This window comes from Sciurus carolinensis, chromosome 3 (genome assembly GCF_902686445.1).
Source record: "Sciurus carolinensis chromosome 3, mSciCar1.2, whole genome shotgun sequence".
NCBI classification, from domain to species: Eukaryota; Metazoa; Chordata; class Mammalia; order Rodentia; family Sciuridae; genus Sciurus; species Sciurus carolinensis.
The window spans coordinates 88229882-88243006 of NC_062215.1; the positions used below are offsets into that span (position 1 = coordinate 88229882).

Genomic DNA, 13125 nt, shown 5'->3' on the forward strand with positions numbered 1-13125 from the left:
GCCTTACAAGCACAAGGCCCTGGTTCAATCCCCAGCACCACAAAAACAAAACAAAACAAAACAAAACAAAAAGAACAGAAAAAGAAAAGATAATACCTTATAGGGTATGATAATAAGATCCAATCATGAATTGGATTTTATCTAAATATAATTTGTCTTTTAAAGCAAAGATGCAACTGTAAATATAATATGATCTATCTTGTTCTTGTGACTAAAAGCAAAAAGAATGAAAGAGGAATTTCAAAGCCATTAGGTATCATAGGAGGATTTCTGCAAAACACCATCTTTATGAACAAGCCAACTTCCAAGTCTGCTATGTAAACTCAGGCAAAGGAAAGTATACAAAGTATAAAAGTATAAAAGAAAAAAGAGATGAAAAAGCATAATATTTGAAAAGGCAGATGTGCCAAGATAGAAAAAGCACATAACTTACTAATTAGTCAATCAAAACTCAAAACTAAACAAAACAGAAAGTATACATTTAAAAAAGAGGACTTATAAATATATGTGATAATTAGGATAATTTTAATAGTAATAGGAAAAGAAAAAGGGTAACAACCCTTCTTTCTTATGGCATCCCATTAATTAGTACAAGAATTTTCAACCTTTAATAATACCTCAACGTACTTGAGACACAAGTTATACTCCACCAGCATGACTGGTTAACTGCAGCAAAGATCAGTGGCAGTAGGGTTTCAGTTCAAAATACTATCTATTCTACACTTTTTAACAGTCACTGGCAGTACAAAGAAGAAATCTGTAGAAACTGAAGCAGGAGGGAAATTATTTTGAGCTCACACTTCTTACAGAAGTTAAACCCAAATTACAGGACTGTCAAAAGTTTCAGAGTATGGAAAGAATCATGGGCTCTAAGGTCAGTTTCAATCTCAGGTCTGGCAGATTCTGGCTGTATGAGGTAAATTCCTTATCTTTCAACTTTAGTTCCTTAGAGTCTTTAAGGATTTTGTAAGGATTAAGAAAATAAATGCTTGGAAATAATCGAGTAGGAGTTTAACAAATAATAGCCAAAAATAGAGAACTTAGGAAGAAAGTAATAGAGGTACTTTCATGAAAACATGCAAAAAGGTTGCAGGTGATAAAGGCAGTTATTAACCACTCTTCTTTTACCCCTAGTCCAGAGTTAAATCTTATTGAATTATTGAGGAATTTATAGTTCCTAGAAATCCAAGATGTTGGATAAAAGCTAATCATAAAACTCATTAAACATATTTTCTTTCTTTTCCAGATTAGAAACACTAAACTGACAATGTTTACATAGGGTAATGACATCTACTTGGTTTATGAATGCCATTAAAGCTTTTCGAAATTATTTCTTCAGTGTTATGCTGACCCTACTTAAAACTTCACACAGCTACTAACCTGGTTTTTCCTGTGACTGTATCATTGGAGATATTCCATATCTTTCTTTAGCATAATCCTACAAAAAAAGTTTTACAAGATGACTTTTTATTTAAATACATAAGTATGAATAACCAGATTAAAAAATGAACTTGTCTTAACTTTCACAATCATTTCATTAATTCAGATCAAGCAGATTTTTAGATATGGAAATCTGTTATTTATTTACATATGTATCTACAGAAAAGAAAAGCACCCAGCTTCTGGTTAGTTTGCTTTGGAGACCACCAATCCTGGATGGATATAACACACATATTAGCATTCAGATGAAATTTACACACATGTACAACACATCTCAACTACCTTCTTCAAAAGATCAAACTATTTCAAAGTAGAATATAAACTTTCTCTGTGAAGGGAATAAGATGAAGTACCAGTTTTATTAACTTCTTATTACAGGAAGAGATGGTCAAAGAGAACCAATGCTTTGGGTAGGCTTTCTGAGTACCAGATGTCTACAGTTTTTAGAAATTTGGGATGTAGGGCATAAGCTAACTACAACTTTCCTTTTAATAAAACATCATCACAAAATTTACCAGCTTCCTGGTTTTGGTTCAGGACAACAGGTTACAAGGGTTAGAGTGCCAATTTATCAAATTTCTTGTAGAGTTAGGAACAGGAAACAGCAGGCCAAGGGTCCAGGTGATTAACAAACTAAACATATTTAAACATAGATAAGTAGCCTCTTACTCTTACTTTACCTCTAAAATGATCTCTTAAGTTCATTCTAGCTGTAACTCTTCCCAAGTATTTACCTTAAATCTAGACCTATGCTACTGCAATGGGGCACTTGTTTATATAATAAATCAGAACAAGAATACACAAAAATAATTTCCTTAGATTTTTACAAGGTAACTTAAGATCTATAAGAAACAATTAGTTTGTCACTCAACAGCTATTTGCTGGAATCCTCTTAGATCTGGAGAACACTGAATTTTGTGTCTATACCAAAATAAACTAGATATGTTAAGATACTGAACTTTTTTTAATATTAAAAAAATATGCATGTAGGACAATTATCACCAGGGCCGTAGTGGAAAGATGCTATCAGACGATGAAGCCTAAAGGCAGAGTAAAACACATGAGTGTGAAGACAAAGGTGTGACCCTTCTAATTAGTTCTGTTCATATTTCATTCAGCAACCCTTCCTCCATTACTATTCTGAGATGCCTTATTTATGTTCCTTGCCAAACATAATTTCTCAATAGAATTTTCAAAATTTCTCAATAGAATAAGAGACAGGCATTGATTAAAGCTCAATATTACTACAGCACCCATAACTGGATGTGTGGGATGGTTTAAAACTTTGATTTCTGAAAAGCCTGAAGGATTGCTGGGTATTCATCTCAAATGCATCTTCTGCAAACTTCATTACCTACCTCACTGGGTCACTGACAGAAAGTAAATTAAGATAACGTGTGTTCCTTAATGCTATCACATGGGAAAATGGTCATTTACCATAATGGCAAATGGATTTGCAAAGTACTGTTATTACTTGCCAACACATTAGGAATACGAGGACTGAGAACATATCGATTACTGGAGGTTATCAAGTATTCCCGAGGCGGGAGTGGGATGGGCCGTGCATTACGTGTAGGACGTGCCTAACCCACACAGGCTCAAAGTGTGACACCGCCGCTCCTACTTCCAGGGCAGTGGGTGCTTCACGTCCACCCCACCCCAGGTGCGCTCTCCTTGTAGGCTAGGACTCCCAGGCGACCTTGTGAGAAATGCGGTCTGGAGGAAGTCTGGCCACGCTGCTTAGGCCCTGGCCCTGGAGGCCCCGTGGAGGTTCCAGACGCCTGGACCCCAGGCCCTGGGCCTGCAGAGAAAATGGTAACGGAGGGAGCCCGACAGTAGGGCCCGGCTTACCCTAATCCCTCCCTCAGCGCTGTCCGGCCCAGGACTCTGCCCTCCCAAGCCCAGAAATGGAGGAAACCCACTTCCGCCGCGTCCATGATCTCCCGCGGCTTCTCCTGACTCTTGCGACTGGCGTTGGCGCTGGGCATCGGGACACTGAGTCGGGGAGTGGACACCACCCTTCCTCGCAGGCGTCTGTAAGGGCAGGCCACGAGGCTTCTCCCTCCCGCACAATCTCCGCCCTCCCGGCCCTCCTGCTTGGGTACACGAGCTCGGACTCCGCGTTGAAGTTCGGCTTTGGAAAGATCGCGAGAGCTGTCGCTCTCTCGAGATCCCGGAGCGCCGAGAGGCGAGCGGCGGCGCGCTATCACGTTACTCTTCCCCTCGCCCCGCCTCTACGGGATTGTCCCGGAGTTGAAGGGAATCCCCGGGAATTTGGTATAATCTCGCGGGATTGGCTCTGAGTGACTGGATCCTAGGGTACTTGGCCTTCATTCTCCTTCGGCGTGTCCCAACTGCGGCTTTTTGTCTCTTTTTCTTCACAATCCTTCCATTCCTCCGGGCTTTAATAGCAAACTAGTCACCAAAGCACCCACCCAAGTTCAGCCCTCGGGCTTTTCCTCTTTTGTACATCCCCGCCTTCGCTGTCCCCAGCGAGGTGGGCTACTTGGGGTAAGAGGAGGCCTTTTGGCAAACGGTTGCACTGTGTGTTGGGACACAGGAGTTCTGGGTAATAGGCAATTGATTTGCTAAGGCAGGATGAGGTGCTACTATCTAAGTGAAAAGTGAAGGGGGAACACAATGACAAAACCCACACAGTTGCACTGATTGCCTTGACCTGTTGTTTTGCTAGAAACAGTATGTAATGTTGGTTTCTAATGGATGACTTTTTTGTTTGTTTTTGTTGTTACCAGGGATTGAACCCAGAGGAGCTTCACCACTGAACCACATCCCCAGCACTTTTTGTATTTTATTTAGAGACAGGGTCTCACTAAGTTGCTTAAGGGCCTCTTTAAGTTGCTGAGGCTGACTTTGAACTAGTGATCCTCCTGCCTCAGCCTCTGTAGCTGCTGGGACTTCAGGTGTGCTCCACCGGCGCCTGGCTCAATGGATAGATTTTTCTAAACAAAAATGCAACTTATTAATAAGTCTTTTATTGAAATTGAAAGTAATATGAAGAGTTGGTTAAATACTATTTCCCCTGCAAATTTTTTTTACATTCCATCAAGTTTCAACTGTCTTTGTAGTCTTACCCTAGCACAAAATGGCAGTTAATACTTGTTAAAGGGCTTAGGGGCAAATTAAAGGCCTTTGGAGGTTCCCTCATTCAGGTCTTAGGAGATATGGTCTGTGCTTAACTGACTAAATGTGGTCTGGTAAAATTTTGTTCCATTTAATTGATCAATGTTTATCTATAGGCATCTACTTTATGCTAGGCATGTCAGGCACTGGTAATCACATGATTGGCCATGATTCCTGCTCTTAATATTACACAGGGACCTAGGCTTACAGATCCTCTTACTTTGATACATGCTTCCATGATCTCAGAGACAGGAAGACAACCTAACTCTTAAAGTGGCTGCCTAGAACTAACATTTCACATTCTGCTCCTGTTTTCATTGACCATTCTGATTTCACAAGGCAGGAGAATTTATTTGTTCTTTAGGGAGTGACATTGAATATTTGTGATCAATAACACATTCCATTAAAAAACACATTCCAAGTTAGGTACAGTGGCACATGCCTGTAATCCCTGCAACTCGGGATGCTGAGGCAGGAGGATGGGAAATTCAAGACCAGCTTCAGCAAACTAGTGAGGCCCTCAGCAACTTAGTAAGACCCTGTCTCAAATTAAAAAAAAAAAAAAAAAAAAAAAAAGACTGGGATGTGGCTTATGGTTAAGCCCCTTGGGTTAAATACACACACACACACACACACACACACACACACACACAAAACATTCCATTATACTCTTAGATTTCCAAATAGGAGTCTGTGAAATGCTTTGTTTTGGTATTTTCAAAAAGATTTTGGGGCTGGGGTTGTGGCTCAGTGGTAGAGTGCTCATCTAGCATGAGTGAGGCACTGGGTTTGATCCTCAGCACCACATTAAAATAAAGGTATTGTGTCCACCCACAGCTTAAAAAAAAGATATTGCTAATTAGGGTGGTATTAATGTATGAATTGATTGTCAAAAATCTGAATACAAATTTCATTAGTTGTCCCTTTACTAGGGTAGGGATCTTACTTTTCAATCTGTCCATGAGATTTCCTTATGTCCAAGAGGTCTTCCTTACTTTGGCTGCTTTGCCTTGATAAGTATTTGTATTTAGGTCATAGCCTTGGAATGAGACTTGCTTCTGGTCTGCTTTTCTGATAGTAATAGGAAAGAAATATTTGCCACATCAATGGTCACATTCAGTGTGCCTGAGGTCTTGTGAATCTGCTCTAGTACAGATAACCACAGCTGCAACTGAGGCCATGATTTGGACATTGACATTAATGTCTGGTCTTTGCAGGAACCATTCTTAAAAATAGGAATAGGATAGAGAATATTAACCATTAGGTCTTTAAGGATTGCACTAATCTCTGCCATCCCCCAAAGAACCTGACAATGAGATTTACGCTTCTAGTTGAGAACTGGGAAAGTGATTTCAGGGGTTTCCTGTTAGCCTTCTGCAGTATAATAGCCCTGTCCCTAAGGCCAAGGAACTGTAGGGAAATAGCTCTTCATGTTTCCCCTGGTACCTTGTAGGTATCCATATAAACTAAGTGGTCAAGGACTTGAACTACAGCTCATGTGAGTCTTCAGAGAACACCTTGTGATCCTCCTGGGACTTGAGGGGATAGGAGACCATATCCCACTCACTTCACTATTTCCCTGGGAGGCTGTAATGGGATGGTTTCTCATCTCCTCCAGGAGTCTAATGATGTAAAGAACTTCTTATCTCCCTCCTGCTGTGGATCTGCAGGATATAAACATGCGTAGCAGTAGTCTAGAAGTGGCTCATCAACAACAGGGTGTCCTATAATTCATGTTGCAATCATCTGGTCCATTTTGTTTCAGTCTTGTCTCCTTTGGCTCATTCTTCTTTTCACTCTTTATGTAAGCAATAAACTGTCTAAATCTACAAATGGTTTGTTAGAGCTTTTCTGATAAGTCAGTGAGGTCTTGACCTTGTCCTTGCTTGTTTCATGTATTTCTGTCTTGATAGGAACAACATGGGATTCCTCTGACTGCCATTCATTTTAGAGACAAGGAAAACAACCCCCTGGGTTTCATGTTGCTATTAAGAAATCTTTAGCACCATGTGATTCTTGATTCTTCATGTGTGATTCTTTTCCACTCAAAAAAAAAAAAAAAAAAAAAAACCATATGGCAGTATATCTGCTAAGTAAGCTATCATTGGTCTTTCTCTTTGTTCCTAATGCTCTGAAATCTCGTAATGCATGCCATCCTGTGGGTCTAAAGTCATCAGTGTGCTGGACCTCAATGGGCCTTTCAATCGGGAAACTCATTTAGTTCTGGGACATTTTCTTGAAAAATGTCCTTAATTATACTCTCTTCTCCCTTTCTTGAATTCTTGTTATTCAAGTAGTGGCTTTCTGAGCTGGCCTTTTAGCTTTCTCATTATTGCTCTCTATTTTCCTTTTTATTGCCTTTTTGATCTGCTTTTGGGAGATTTTTTCAACTTTATCTTCTGATCTTTCACTTGAGGTTTTATCATTTCTGCCATCATGTTTATAATTTCTTAAAGCACTTTTTTGTTCTATGAATGGTAATTTAAAGACTAGAACCCCAATCTTTTTTGAGGGGTACTGAGGGTTGAACCCAGGGGGAACTTTACTACTGAGCTATATCCCTAGCCCGTTTCTGTTTTTCATTTTTGAGACAGGATCTTGCCAAGTTCCTAGGACCTCACTATATTGCTGAGGCTGACCTCAAACTTGTGATCCTCCTTCCTTAGCCTCCCAAGTCATTGGAAGTACAGGTGTGCACCATCATGAGCTAGAACATGCATGCAGGGGCTGGGGTTGTGACTCAGTGGTAGAACACTTGCCTAGCATGTGTGAGGCGCTGGGTTAGATCCTCAGCACCACATAAAAAAATAAATAAATAAAACAAAGGTATTGTGTCCATCTACAACTAAAAAATATTAAAAAAATATGCATGTAGTATCTTCTCATCTTACTGAGCGTATATATAAGGTGATTTGGGGGTAATTTTTAAAAGTGTTCTCTGTGCATTTCTCCCCCCACCCCCAAGGTTTTTCTTGATCTTTTTTTTGGGGGGTCCATTTTTTAAATTTGTTCTAACTGGTTATAAATGACAGTAGAATGCATTTTGACACATTGTACATAAATGGAGCATAACTTCTCATTCCTCTGGCTGTACATGTTACCAAATCATGTGTAATCATACATGTATATAGGGTAATAATGTCTGTCTCATTCTACTGTCCCTCCCATCCCCACTGCCCCACTCCTCCCCTCACTCCCCTTTGCATAATCCAAAGTTCCTTCATTCTTCCCTACTCCCTCCCTCGACTATGGATCATTATCCAATTATCAGAGAAAACATTTGGCCTTTGTTTTTTGGGACTGACTTATTTCACTTAGCATGATATTTTCTAGTTCTATCCATTTACCTGCAAATGCCATAATTTCATTCTTCTTCATGGTTGAGTACTATTGCATTGTGTATACATGCCACATTTTCTTTCTCCATTCGTCTGTTGAAGGGTATCTAGGTTGGTTCCATAGTTTAGCTACTGTGAATTGAGCTGCTGTAAACATTGATGTGGCTACATCACTGTATGCTGATCTGAAGTCCTCTGTGTATAAACTGAGGAGTGGGATAGCTGGGTCGAATGGTGGTTCTATTCCAAGATTTCTTAGGAATCTCCATACTGCTTTCCATAGTGGTTGCACCAATTTGCAGTCCTACCAACAAGGTATGAGTTTACCTTTCCCCCACATCCTGATCAACACTTATTATTGCTTGTATTTTTGATAATTGCCATTCTGACTGGAGTGAGATGAAATCTTAGAGCAATTTTGATTTGCATTTCTCTAAAGAGATGATGAACATTTTTTCATGTTTATTGATCAATAGTGTTTCTTCTTCTGTGAAGTGTCTGTTCAGTTCCTTAGCCCATTTATTGATTTGGTTATTTGGTTTTTTTGGTGTTAAGTTTTTCGAGTTTTTTATATATCCTGGAGATTAGTGTTCTATCTGAGGTGCATGTGGTAAAGATTTTCTTTCAATCTGTAGGCTCTCTCTTCATGTAATTAATTATTTCCTTTGCTGAGGAGAAACTTTTTAGCTTTTATTGATTCTTAATTTTACTTCTTAAGCTTTAGAAGTCTTGTTGAGGAATTCAGGTCCTAAGCTGACATGATGAAGATTTGGGCCTACTTTTTCTTCTATTAGATGCAGGGTCTCTGTTCTAGTGCCTAATTGTTTGATCTACTTTGAGTTGATTTTTGTGCAGGGTGAGAGATAGAGGTTTAATTTCATTTTGTTACATATGGATTTCCAGTTTTCCCAGCATCATTTGTTGAATAGGCTGTCTTTTCTCCAACATAGTTTTTGGTGCCTTTGTCTAGTATGAGATAACTATTTATGTGGATTTGTCTCTGTGTCTTCTATTTTGTACCATTGATCTACATGTCTATTTTGGTACCAATATCATGCAGTTTTTGTTATTATTGCTTTGTAGTATAGTTTAAGATCTAGTATTGTGATGCCTCTTGCTTCACTCTTCATGCTAAGGATTGCTTTGGCTATTCTGAGTCTCTGATTTTTCATGGTGTATTTCTTATAAGGTTCTTTTTTTTTTTTTTTTTTTTTTTTGGTTGGTTTTGGTTTCATGCTAGAGAACTGCCTCAGTTGGTTGATGAAGCCTTGATTGTCTGCTTATGTTGAAAGTGGGAACTAAAAAACTGATTAGAGCTGGGCATGGTGGTACAGGCCTATAATCCCAGTGACTTTGAAGACTAAGGCAGGAGGATCACAAATTTGAGGCCAGCCTCAGCAACTCAGTGAGACCCTACCTCAAAATATAAAATAAAAAGGTCTGGGGATGTGGTTTAGTGCTTAAGTGTCCCTGGGTTCAATCTTTTTTTTTTTTAATATATTTTTAGCTGTCAATGGATCCTTTATTTTATTTATTTATATGTGGTGCTGTGTATCGAACCCAGGGCCTCCCACATGCCAGGCAAGTGCTCTATCACTGAGCCACAACTCCAGCCCCTGGGTTCAGTCTTTGATACAAAAAAAAAAAAAAAAAAAGAAGAAAGAAAGAAAGGAAAGAAGGAAGGAAGAAAAAGAAAAGGAAAAAAATCTGGAAAAGCTGATTAGAAGTTCTGTGTGTACTTACATGGGGTTTGTCATTTTTGAGTTTTGCTGTATGATGATCTGGCTGAGTCATTTGATGCTGAACTCAGGTGTCAGTATCTTTAGATCTTTCCCTTTAGCTGGTCAAATTGTTCAGGATAAAACCCTTCTTTCTGATCTGCCTAAAGGATAAAGGTATGATTGCAAGTGTTCTGGTAATACTCAGCATTTAACATGTATTTGGTCTCTGACTCCCCCTAGTTTTGGTACAGTGCCTAGTTCCTGAAGTCAAAGGACTCGTGCTTTAACCCTCTCCAGAGAATATATTATGTGAGGGTGGGAGAGGACTCATGCCAAAAGAGTAGGATAGGAAGGGATCAGGGATCAGTCTTCTCATGTAGACTTCCTCTCAAATTCCTTATTTTAACTCCCACTCCCACTTTCATTTCCAGAGATACTTGGTGCTGCTTGTTCTGAGTCATTTGAGGTTTCTTTGGTATAAATTAGGTTGTTCCTTAGTCTTCCTGGCTGCTATCTTAGGATTTAGCTTTTCATAACTGCTAAGTAGGTTACCACTGATCTGTCATCTGCCTACTAGCATTCCACATTTTGGGAATATTGTCTCCGCTCTTCTTCTCCCATCTTCCTGATGGTAATTTTTGTGGGATTAGGTGTGGAAGCAAAATTAGATCTGCCATTTTAGCATAGAAGTCTTATTTTTGTTTTATTTTATAATATTAGTATATACAAGGTTTCTAGCAGATTATTTGTGCTTATCATAATAACCACACCAATTATTAACCATAATAACCACCAATACTAATTTATTCTTTATTTGTTCTTTTTACACATGACAATAGAGTGTGTTTCGACATATTATGCATATGTGGAGTTTAACATTTTTATTAGGATCACATTCTTGTGGTTGTACATCATGTGTATTTACTGGTGGTGTTTTCATATATGAACATAGGGAAGTTATGTCCACTTCATTTTACTGTCTTTCCTATTCCTATCCCCATCCATTCCCTTAATTCTAATTCATTCTTTCAATGAATATTTACTGAGTGCTAACTATGTGCCAGGCATTAGTCTAGGCATTTGGAATATTTCAGAGAACAAAGAAGATAAAGATCCTTGTTCTTGTGGGTCTTACATTTTAGAGGATGGGCAGATAATAATAAATATAACAAGTAAATTATGTAACGTGCTAGAAAATGATAATAAAAAATGAAGGAAAAGCAAAGCAAGGTAAGAGAAATGGGGTATACATTATTAAATATGGTAGTCAGGGTGGACTTCTTTGAGAAAGTGATCTTTAAAGATTTGAAGACAGTGAAAGATGTGGCCATGAACACATCTTGGGGAAGAGCATTCCAGACAGGGGAACATCCAGTGCAAAGGCTTTAAAGTGGGAGGAATAAGGAGGCCCATGTTCATATAGAGTAACATCTTTACAGCATCTGAAATGTGCAGGGTTCCTTGTCTCTGTACTAAATGACTCCAGTTTGCAAGCTTTTTAAAATTGTGACAAGACACTCGGGTAATATAAAATTTCTTAATCTTTTTAAATTATATAGTTCAGTGGTATTAACTATGTTCACATTGTTGAGTAACAAATCTCTAGAACTTTTTCATCTTGTAATACTGAAATTCTGTACCCATGTACTATGGTTTGGATATGGCTTGTCCCCAAAGGTTCATGTATTTGAAACTTGGTCCCCAAAAAAGTAGTGTTAAGGTAGTGGAATCTTTAAGAGGTGGAGCCTAGTGGAAGGTAAGTAGATCAAGAGGGCATCACCTTGGAAGGATTTAAGTAGTTCTCACAGGGTTAGTTTCTGAGAGAGGAGGTTTTTTATTAAAGGGTGAGTCCAGTCCCTCCCAACTCTCTTGCTTCCCTGTTTCCCACATATTATACCTTCTGCCTGCAGTTTATTTCCTTTTCTCTTCTTTCCCTTTTTGTAATGCAACTAGACACCAGATACCATGTTGTTTGGACTTTCCAGTCACCAGAATTATGAGCCAAATAAACTTGTTTTTTTGGTACCAGGATTGAACTCAAGGGCACTTAACCACTGAGCCATTCCCCAGCCTATTTTTATATTTTAGTTAGAGACAGGATCTTTTATTTATTTATTTTTTTTGGTGGTGCTGGGGATTTGAACCCAGGGCCTTGTGCTTGTGAGGCAAACACTCTACCAACTGAGCTGTATCCCCAGCCCTAGAGACAGGATCTTGCTGAGTTGCTTTAGGACCTCATTAAGTTGCTGAGGCTGGCTTTGAACTTGCAATCCTCCTGCCTTAGCCTCTGGAGCTGGGATTACAGGTGTGCACCACAATGCACTGCTAAATTTTTCTTTATAAAGTATTCAGCTTCAGTTGTTTTATTATTAAAAAAAAATAAAACAAAACAAAACAAAACAAAACAAAAAACCCAGACTGAGACACCATGGAACAACAACTTCTCTTTTCCTGCTCCCCCAAATCCCTGGTACCACCATTTTACTTTCTATTTTCATGAGTCTAACTACTCTAGACATCTCTTGTAAGTGAAATCATAGAACATTTGTCCAATTGAAAATTGCTAAGCCTTTTGAGTCCTGGTATTGACAATTAATTCTGGTTCCAGCATTGCTGTCATGCTGAATTTAGCTATTTCTTCTCTCTGCCTGCATGTAATTCAAATCTTAGTACTCCTATTTACCAATGAAATCAGGTGAAGTGCCTTTGGCTGTGAGGGAGGACTCTGACTCAGTTTCAAACAGTCAATGAATACATGGTAGGAGGTATGGAGAACAGGAGAGTCCAGGTTTGACCATTCAACAATGTCATCAAGGACTGGGAGCATTTCTTTCCTTCTGTCAGCTCTGTAGGCCTCAGGTTGGTAGTAAGATGCTTATTGTTAATTCAAGTATACGTCCAGTTATGATAACATCAGGCAAAGAGAGAGCCCCCTGCCTTCTTGTGCCTCTCTTTTAGACCAAGAAGTCTTCCCTCAAAATCCCTGTGGCAAGCTTTCCTTCACATTTCGTTGGCTAGAATAGGATCAGATGCCTATGCTTGAGCCAGTTACTGATAATCAAAATGGAACCAATAACTTAATCAGGCTTACCCCAGGATTTGGTAATGGGTTAGGGATGGTATCTCCACTGAAGTGCATGGATGCATTGGAAAATGGGTGGACATTGTAAATGGAAGGGGAAATAGATGCTAAATAGAAAACCCACAGTATCCACCTCTTTAGCTACATGACTTAAGATAAGTCATTTGACATCTCTAATCCTTATTTTTTATTTCAAGAAAATGAGGATAATGGTATTTTCCTCATGTGAGAATTAAAAATATTGTTTTATATGTACTAATTGAAATTAGAAAATATACATAAAAACACCCAAATAGTCCATGCACATTGTATCGCTTAGTTCAGTGGTTCTCAAATTGTGGTCCCTGGACCAATGGTATCAATACAAGGATTACCTGGTATTATGGGCTGAATTTTGTCCTCC

General features: G+C 38.9%; 1 protein-coding gene across 2 annotated transcripts in view; it reads right to left on the reverse strand.

Annotated features, from left to right (window-relative positions):
- Dars1 (aspartyl-tRNA synthetase 1) overlaps nt 1-3588 on the reverse strand; it is a 65502-nt gene extending 61914 nt beyond the window's left edge. Inside the window, exons 1-2 of one of the 2 annotated variants that reach the window (XM_047546621.1) lie at nt 3363-3588; nt 1381-1438 (exon numbers count right to left, since the gene is read on the reverse strand). In XM_047546621.1, coding sequence (XP_047402577.1) covers nt 1381-1438; nt 3363-3428 — 124 coding nt within the window. In that variant the 5' untranslated portion in view covers nt 3429-3588. The remainder of the gene's footprint in view (nt 1-1380; nt 1439-3362) is intronic. The other variant, XM_047546620.1, reaches the window with a different exon arrangement.
- Between the last annotated feature and the right edge of the window lie 9537 nt (nt 3589-13125).